General features: G+C 36.5%; 1 protein-coding gene across 1 annotated transcript in view; it reads right to left on the minus strand.

The window, feature by feature from the left end:
- LOC107573657 (E3 ubiquitin-protein ligase rnf213-alpha-like) overlaps positions 1-10,159 on the minus strand; it is a gene marked incomplete at its 5' end in the record, with an annotated part of 81,958 nt that overhangs the window by 55,494 nt on the left and 16,305 nt on the right. The window contains 5 exons of the mRNA XM_016260099.1: positions 2,055-2,177; positions 5,045-5,167; positions 7,815-7,913; positions 8,002-8,154; positions 8,265-8,409. Of these exons, the coding sequence (XP_016115585.1) occupies positions 2,055-2,177; positions 5,045-5,167; positions 7,815-7,913; positions 8,002-8,154; positions 8,265-8,409 (643 nt within the window). The remainder of the gene's footprint in view (positions 1-2,054; positions 2,178-5,044; positions 5,168-7,814; positions 7,914-8,001; positions 8,155-8,264; positions 8,410-10,159) is intronic.

Genomic DNA, 10,159 nt, shown 5'->3' on the forward strand with positions numbered 1-10,159 from the left:
GGGAATTAAACGCCCCTTTCTGCTGATTGGTCAGCCGAAGATCAAACCGTGCCGTCATCAGTTCTTCCGCAGTATCATGCAGCAGAATAATAGTCCTCCGCTGCTGCAGTTGTATGGATTCTTAACGCATTTATACATTTCATCTTTTTCTCATCAAACAAACAGACTTATGAATAGCTCGACAACTTGTAACGGGGCAGACTCTAGACAGGGCTTTCTTCTGCGTAGATATAAATTCTATTCTTTGCATCAGCTGGGCATGGCAGGGTATGATATGATGGCTGTCATAGCCTACCCTGCTCACCCAGTAAGTCTGTTTGTTTAATAAAGTAATTCATTCATTTAAAAAATAAATATTTTAAACACTAAGGCAAAAAGGAAAGAATAATAAATTGGCTTGGGCCAATAAATAGGCCTATAATGTTTACACAAGAACTGTCATTCTGACAACAGAACAACAGATCTTAAATAGCCTACTGTTAGAGTTTTATAATGTAGACTTGTGTTTTATTAAAATTGATTATAATTGATATCTCAAAAGGATATGCACTTGTGCATGGCGTGAGCTGCTGCGCACTCGCACAGGACTGCAACGCAAGATTTTCATAAAAGTTTCTCACCAAACCCACAGCATACCTTCAGAATGCTTGGAATATACGCCATGAGATGCATAGGATTATTTTAAGACAAATATGCATCCGCCAAAAAAAATTTAATTGGCAAGTGCGAGCAGAACATTTTTGTGTTATTAAGTAATAAGCCTTTAGAACAACATTAAGGTGAGTAGTCACTAGTTCACACAGTTCCAATAAATTGCGATGGGTTAAATAAACTCAATAAGCAGACAGACTACAGTCAAGCGCAGATCAGTATTGAAGTGCACAGGAAACAAGTAGCAGTCATATTTAAAGCAGTTTGAATATGCAGTTTAAATTAATATTAAGTACTGATTGATGTTAACTTGGATTTTTTCCCCATCGAGGAAAATGGTAAAATGTATATTTTTATTTGTGTAACGTTACTGCAGGAGGCCAACCAGTTGGAGAGGAAAAGGAAATGACGTCCTGTACAAAATGTTGGTGCAATAATCAATAATCCACTCTGGTGATATTAGATTAATTTTAGTTGAGGTTCAGCAGTGTTTTCTGTAACCGTGAGAATGTCACTCCAGCATTTTCTTTGATTGGCTCATTTAAGGTTGCTAAGACTGTTTGCTAACGGTGTTTCACAGTGATAGACAGAAGCATTGGGTGAAGTGGTCATACCCGTGCTTTATCATAAATAAAACCGGAATTAAGACTGGAATTAACCATTTTGTAAGGCTAAGAAAATGATGACAACATTTTCATTACAGACTTACGTTACATTCAGGTCATGCGTCGTGATACTCTCCAAAATGGTGATATAGGGTGATGCAGTGGAGACGAATTGTTGAATAAAGTCGTTATTTTTGTTTTCTTTGAGAACAAAAAGTATTCTCGTAGCTTCGTAAAATTATGATTGAACCACTGATGTCACATGGACCATTTTAACGATGTCCTTACTACGTTTCTGTGCATTGCTCGTGGTAGTTCCCTTGCTGTCTATGGAGGGTCAGAAGGCTCTCGGATTTCATCAGAAATATCTTAATTTCTGTTCCGAAGATGGAACGACGTGAAAGTGAGTAATTAATGACAGAATTTTCATTTTTGGGTGAACTATCCCTTTAATGTTTTGCTTTGACTGGACAGTATCAAAAAAAGCTAAAAAGATAAATGTTGGTAACTACAAGGCTATTTTAAATATCATTTGCAGTTTCCTAGGTTTGACATCTCAAATTATTTGGACAATTTGCGGAACAATTTTTGTCAGAAGATATTAAAGACTGGTAAAACATCCATGCAAGGGTTCAAGCCAACTTCAAACTAAATTCTGCTAGAACGAAAAGGAGAAACCCTTAAACTGGATTATGTGTTGGACCTCATCTCATTTTATTAAATGTTCTAATGTACAGTATGTGTGTATAATGCTAGGTGACTCATGTTGTCAGTGAGAACAAAGTGAAAGACCTTTACCTGACATTGTGCAGCAACAGCCTGGAGAGCACACTTCTCCACGCTACCCACCAAAAAAGGCTTGGAGACATGAAGTTCCTCAACCTTTGAGCAATAAACCTGGATTTGGTCCAGAGGATCTTCCTAATAAGAGCAAAAAATTGTTTTGTATATTTACAAATACAGAACAACAAACATTGACCTGGACAACTGCCCTCACTGACACACGTTTCATTGTTAAATGTCACATTTATTTCAGTTCAACCAGATGCAAATCTCAGTTGCTTAAGATGCTTTGTCTCAGTCATTTCAGTAGATTTGAAATGTACTGGAAGGCAAAATCCTGTGGTTTGATGGCACTTGTATGAACTTCTATTAAGCAACAAAGAAATGCACTGAGCTGAGCTAGAACAGACTAGACACCAGGGTTGGGAACAGGGCCGTCACTAGTGAGGAGAAAGGTGGTGACAATTCTAGGGGACCACAGCGTTGGTTTTATTATTTGCACGTGTTGCAAGTTGCAAGTTTATCATTTGCACGTGTTGTTAAGCCTTGGCAATTTAAAACCATTCAAGCCCAAGATGCTGCAAATGACCTTAATTCAGCATGCACACAGAGAGCTACATCTCTCAGCCTGCGAACACTGCAATGAGTTCTTTTTTGCATCATATTGCGCTTGAATGGACAAATACATACAAAATTATGCCAAAATCTTGGTGAGTATCCTCGAAAACCATCAGTGACCCTATTTTACTAGCTACTATCGGTGTCCTATATGTCATTCCGAGAAAAAAACAGAGAAAATCACTGCTCTATAACTTTTGTAGCTTTAACAAGGATTAAACTATATTTAATTTATACAGTGAAGACGACTATGCAAAGCTATTTTGCATATTTGTTCCATTTATGCTATTTAACCCTAAAATGTGGGACATATACTGAGGGATACAAACATTTGAGAAGCTGTGGGGAGAATCAGTGAAAGTGTAGGTCTTATTTCTTGGTTTCATTTTGAAGTGTTGTATATTTATTGTTGAATATTTAGATGAGGTGACTTTGTTTCTACATTCTTTGTTTAGCTCACAGGAAGCATTTAAATCTGCATGGCCGTCTGTAGTGGGAAATTTACTCACCCTCCAATAAAAGTTGATCTAGTTCACATACGGGCAGTCGTGGCCTAATGGTTAGAGAGTCGGACTTATAACCCAAAACGTTGCAGGTTCGAGTCTCAGGTCTGGCAGGGATTGTAAGTAGGGAGGAGTGAATAACCAGTACTCTCTTCCACCTTCAATACCATGACTGAGGTGAGACCCTTGAGCAAGGCACTGCTCCCCGGGCGCCGCAGCAATATAACTGCCCACTGCTCCGGGTGTGTGTGTGTTCACTGCTGTGTGTGTGTGCACTTGGATGGGTTAAATGCAGAGCACTAATTCTGAGTATGGTTCGCCAAACGTCACTTCACTTCATATTTACACATGTTGGAAGGCTTAAAAAACTGTTGTTCAGCATTAGGTTTACATTGAAATTTTATGAATTAAATGCTTACATTTTTCGTAATCTGTCTCTAAATGTTTGTATCTCAGGGAATACATCTCCCTCTTAGGGGTATAAATTAAGATATAAAAACATATTGTATATTTAGAATCTGTGATTGTGTGGCTTTCTGTTCAAGAACACCAAATCTCTTGTAATCTTGACAAAACACATATAGTTGGAAAGGTTGGACAGTCACGGTTCCATATTTGGTAACTGTTTTGTAATCGAAATGATTGATTTGTGACAGAAAACTGCATTTTAAAAAATAATAATCAATAGAGTTTGGGTGCCACCCAGTGGTTATTTTTGGCATAGTGTCCAAACAAAATCTCACAGGAAGCACAATTTTGTGATATCAGCTTCAAATTTGGAACATAACTTGTTTAGACATATGGCTTTGATTTTATAGCAATTTTAGAGTGCAACATTTTATAAAATATTGATTTAAAAGAAAATAATTATTATACTACATTATCTTTACTGTAAACTTAAACTTCTATAACTTTTTTTAATCCTTTGCTTAAATGCTTTCACTCCAGCAATAATCTGCTATGCGTATTCTTTAAAAAGAGACCAGAGAATGTCACTCCAGCATTTTCTTTGATTGGCTCATTTAAGGTTGCTAAGACTGTTTGCTAACGGTGTTTCACAGTGATAGACAGAAGCATTGGGTGAAGTGGTCATACCCGTGCTTTATCATAAATAAAACCGGAATTAAGACTGGAATTAACCATTTTGTAAGGCTAAGAAAATGATGACAACATTTTCATTACAGACTTACGTTACATTCAGGTCATGCGTCGTGATACTCTCCAAAATGGTGATATAGGGTGATGCAGTGGAGACGAATTGTTGAATAAAGTCGTTATTTTTGTTTTCTTTGAGAACAAAAAGTATTCTCGTAGCTTCGTAAAATTATGATTGAACCACTGATGTCACATGGACCATTTTAACGATGTCCTTACTACGTTTCTGTGCATTGCTCGTGGTAGTTCCCTTGCTGTCTATGGAGGGTCAGAAGGCTCTCGGATTTCATCAGAAATATCTTAATTTCTGTTCCGAAGATGGAACGACGTGAAAGTGAGTAATTAATGACAGAATTTTCATTTTTGGGTGAACTATCCCTTTAATGTTTTGCTTTGACTGGACAGTATCAAAAAAAGCTAAAAAGATAAATGTTGGTAACTACAAGGCTATTTTAAATATCATTTGCAGTTTCCTAGGTTTGACATCTCAAATTATTTGGACAATTTGCGGAACAATTTTTGTCAGAAGATATTAAAGACTGGTAAAACATCCATGCAAGGGTTCAAGCCAACTTCAAACTAAATTCTGCTAGAACGAAAAGGAGAAACCCTTAAACTGGATTATGTGTTGGACCTCATCTCATTTTATTAAATGTTCTAATGTACAGTATGTGTGTATAATGCTAGGTGACTCATGTTGTCAGTGAGAACAAAGTGAAAGACCTTTACCTGACATTGTGCAGCAACAGCCTGGAGAGCACACTTCTCCACGCTACCCACCAAAAAAGGCTTGGAGACATGAAGTTCCTCAACCTTTGAGCAATAAACCTGGATTTGGTCCAGAGGATCTTCCTAATAAGAGCAAAAAATTGTTTTGTATATTTACAAATACAGAACAACAAACATTGACCTGGACAACTGCCCTCACTGACACACGTTTCATTGTTAAATGTCACATTTATTTCAGTTCAACCAGATGCAAATCTCAGTTGCTTAAGATGCTTTGTCTCAGTCATTTCAGTAGATTTGAAATGTACTGGAAGGCAAAATCCTGTGGTTTGATGGCACTTGTATGAACTTCTATTAAGCAACAAAGAAATGCACTGAGCTGAGCTAGAACAGACTAGACACCAGGGTTGGGAACAGGGCCGTCACTAGTGAGGAGAAAGGTGGTGACAATTCTAGGGGACCACAGCGTTGGTTTTATTATTTGCACGTGTTGCAAGTTGCAAGTTTATCATTTGCACGTGTTGTTAAGCCTTGGCAATTTAAAACCATTCAAGCCCAAGATGCTGCAAATGACCTTAATTCAGCATGCACACAGAGAGCTACATCTCTCAGCCTGCGAACACTGCAATGAGTTCTTTTTTGCATCATATTGCGCTTGAATGGACAAATACATACAAAATTATGCCAAAATCTTGGTGAGTATCCTCGAAAACCATCAGTGACCCTATTTTACTAGCTACTATCGGTGTCCTATATGTCATTCCGAGAAAAAAACAGAGAGAAAATCACTGCTCTATAACTTTTGTAGCTTTAACAAGGATTAAACTATATTTAATTTATACAGTGAAGACGACTATGCAAAGCTATTTTGCATATTTGTTCCATTTATGCTATTTAACCCTAAAATGTGGGACATATACTGAGGGATACAAACATTTGAGAAGCTGTGGGGAGAATCAGTGAAAGTGTAGGTCTTATTTCTTGGTTTCATTTTGAAGTGTTGTATATTTATTGTTGAATATTTAGATGAGGTGACTTTGTTTCTACATTCTTTTTTTAGCTCACAGGAAGCATTTAAATCTGCATGGCCGTCTGTAGTGGGAAATTTACTCACCCTCCAATAAAAGTTGATCTAGTTCACATATGGGCAGTCGTGGCCTAATGGTTAGAGAGTCGGACTTATAACCCAAAATGTTGCAGGTTCGAGTCTCAGGTCTGGCAGGGATTGTAAGTAGGGAGGAGTGAATAACCAGTACTCTCTTCCACCTTCAATACCATGACTGAGGTGAGACCCTTGAGCAAGGCACTGCTCCCCGGGCGCCGCAGCAATATAACTGCCCACTGCTCCGGGTGTGTGTGTGTTCACTGCTGTGTGTGTGTGCACTTGGATGGGTTAAATGCAGAGCACACATTCTGAGTATGGTTCGCCAAACGTCACTTCACTTCATATTTACACATGTTGGAAGGCTTAAAAAGCTGTTGTTCAGCATTAGGTTTACATTGAAATTTTATGAATTAAATGCTTACATTTTTCGTAATCTGTCTCTAAATGTTTGTATCTCAGGGAATACATCTCCCTCTTAGGGGTATAAATTAAGATATAAAAACATATTGTATATTTAGAATCTGTGATTGTGTGGCTTTCTGTTCAAGAACACCAAATCTCTTGTAATCTTGACAAAACACATATAGTTGGAAAGGTTGGACAGTCACGGTTCCATATTTGGTAACTGTTTTGTAATCGAAATGATTGATTTGTGACAGAAAACTGCATTTTAAAAAATAATAATCAATAGAGTTTGGGTGCCACCCAGTGGTTATTTTTGGCATAGTGTCCAAACAAAATCTCACAGGAAGCACAATTTTGTGATATCAGCTTCAAATTTGGAACATAACTTGTTTAGACATATGGCTTTGATTTTATAGCAATTTTAGAGTGCAACATTTTATAAAATATTGATTTAAAAGAAAATAATTATTATACTACATTATCTTTACTGTAAACTTAAACTTCTATAACTTTTTTTAATACTTTGTTTAAATGCTTTCACTTCAGCAATAATCTGCTATGTGTCTTCTTTAAAAAGAGACCAACCTTTGGTCTGTACTCCAAATCATTCAGGAATTACAACCATGTTGTATCAAGCATTTATAAACAAGAGTCAAGTTTTGAAAGAAAAATCAAGAAATTGTATTTAGTCCCAATAAGTTGAAAAATGGCAATAAATAAATTTTCTGATGTCTCTTTATGGTTTTGCCCTTTTTAGGGTTAAAAGCATGATTTCAAATAGGGACCAGCTACAGCCCTGGACGGGATTTTAACTATTCCTGTTTAGCTTTTGAACCAAATAACAATTCCAGGTTCTTGACAAATTTAAGGTTTGATTCTGTTTGTAATTTTGAGGTAGCACCCCATCCCTAATAATCAGTCCTATATACTAAATAGAGTGCATTTGAAAATAAATGGCATTTGAAATGTGCAAAAGAAAATATCAAAATCAATACTGGTCACTGTATAATACTAAACAGGAGAAGAAAACCTTATTTTAATATCAATAATTATATTGATTTACATCTGAGTATACAAACTGATAAATATTTATATTTCATTATTAATATATATATATATATTTTTTTTTTTGGCCTGACTCATTAAAAAGAGTCATTAGCGCAGTATTCCAGGCACAGAATAGAGGAACGTAGATACTAAACAATGTTAACTGAACCAAAAGTAATTTTGAGACATACTCTGGAATTTTGTTATCAATACCTTTTGATACTTTCCCTCAAAGTCCCGTGTAAAAGTCTCTCTCCATTCTTTAGTAAAGTCCTTACTCACGAATTGAATGGATACAATGTTATTCCACATCTGTAAAGCAGAACAAACCAAATGATTATAATAAAGTATACAGATATAGATGATGGTCAGTTTAAATAAACATACTTGTACTGCATACCTCAATCTCTCTAGTGAAGCTGGCAGCCGTTTGATAACTTGTGTTTATAAGTCTGCCTCGGAAGGTTTGTCCAATCCATCTTCTGACAGTTTGCTTGGCATAACGGAGTAACTCACAAGTCTTCTCAGAGAAAGTGTCCGTTTGTTGTGTTGTCTTTGGGTTGAACAAATGTCAGGCATATTGGCTCATTGTCGTCTGAACATCTAATGGCTTTAATCAGTTATTATTTGAAACAAAGATATTATGATCTCAGAATGGAATACCTGGGCAAATCCTGACACAGCAGCCACAAGGTTCATGCAAGCAACAGGAATATCAGTAAGCGCATGACTGACTCTTTTGCAGATCATCTCTAGAAGTTTGCAAGCTGCTTGAATGCACTGAATGCCATAATCCTCATTCAGACAGCTATAAAAAATGAATGAAAATTAAAGCCTGTTAACCAGTGCATATTGATAGGGCTATTGTTTTTTTTTTATTTGATTTTCTTAATTTTGTATTAGGGGTCCTGATAATATTTTAATATAAAAAAAAATTACCACATATCATCTAGAAACCCTCTTGAGAAAATATTTTGCATATACATGCCAATGAAAAGGAAGTGTTCTTTTCATCATATACAGTATAACTGATGATATTGGAATCAACTTGAACTTATATTTTATCTTTATCTTTGCCCCAAGCCTTTGTTAAATTCTAACACTGACAGGAAGTAACTTCAACCAGAGTTTGCTATTTTACACAGTACTGGAAAAAAATTGCAATAAAACAGTTTTCACCTAAAAGATGATAACTGGACACCACTCAATGAATTAAAACATGCAACATAGGGCTAGTTTTTGTCATATTTTGCTGTTTTGTAATGTGTAAGTTTATGTGTTTGTCTTGTTCTGATCCTTTTTTAATTGTTAGATGGAGCTATTTCGAAGGGAAACAAAATATGGGTGATTAGCTCTGCCCAATTTCATGTTGTATTACTGGGCAGCTAATATTAATAAAATTCATATTTGGCATAACTCTGCTGGTATGGACTGGTGAAGGGTAGAGGCACACTTCTGTTCTTCTTTTAAATGCACAGATGTAACTTGTAGTAGGTCTTTTCTGGCTCCTGCTGATCGTACATATGTTTTTTTTCTATCCAAAGGTGAGTGATTATTGCTTGTCATTCTTTCACACTCTTTTGAGCATTTGTAATATTTCTTAAATATTAAACTTTGCTTCCTCATTGCTTCCAAACCCTTTTTTTTTTTTTTGCACCACGGCGCAGTTTTAATAGGTATAAAATTCCACGGCATACCACTAAACACTAAAATATAGCAAAATTGCACAAACATGCATTGCTTCAAATGGCATAATAAACTGGATATTATATTAAAAGTTGTATTCACATTAGAGTCGACCGATGTATCAGTTTTGCCGATTAATCGGCACCGATAGTTGATTGCTGTAACTATCGGTTATCGACAAAAATCCATGCCGATAGTTTTCTGGGTTGCGTCCATTGCTGGAGCGGCTGAGAAGGGTCTGCTGTCATTATACAGTGCGAGAGCGGCCTCTAGTGGTTGAAATCACTGACAGCACGTGCTATTTGTTTAGACACGTGATACTGCACGCTGAACAGAGCGGGAAACTTCAGACGCGGATTTAAATGCAGCCGACAGAAAATCCTGCCGCGCCACAGAGCACCATTCACATAGTTTTCCTTTAAATTACATTATATTGGTCCCGAATCGTTGTTAATGTACATAATGAATTGTGTATTGTGCATTTTCAGCAAAACGTTTGTCTTTCTGTGGCTCTAATAAAGTCTGTGTGCTTCATTTATAGAGCTATAATATAGGTCGCTCTTTCTGTTTGCTCAGTTTTTTTAAACACCGAACATCAAACTCATCTATGCCTCATTGTTCATTCTTGAAGTAAACTTGTGTCCGGTTGGTGATTAAATAAACTGTTTTAGACCGCTGCTCGAGTTGAACGTGACGCGTCCGGAGTGTGTGTGATACCGATGAGTTCTCCTAGACTCAGCGCTGCGCTTTTATTTTGATTAGATAATCATCAAGTGTTCAAGAATAGAAGAAGTTCAAGTGTGAGGGTATACATACAATATCCATATGTATATAATTATAATGCTATAGCCTTTGTGTATATATTTAAAGAT

The sequence above is a fragment of the Sinocyclocheilus grahami genome, unplaced genomic scaffold (assembly GCF_001515645.1).
Source record: "Sinocyclocheilus grahami isolate Dianchi unplaced genomic scaffold, SAMN03320097.WGS_v1.1 scaffold1995.1, whole genome shotgun sequence".
NCBI classification, from domain to species: Eukaryota; Metazoa; Chordata; class Actinopteri; order Cypriniformes; family Cyprinidae; genus Sinocyclocheilus; species Sinocyclocheilus grahami.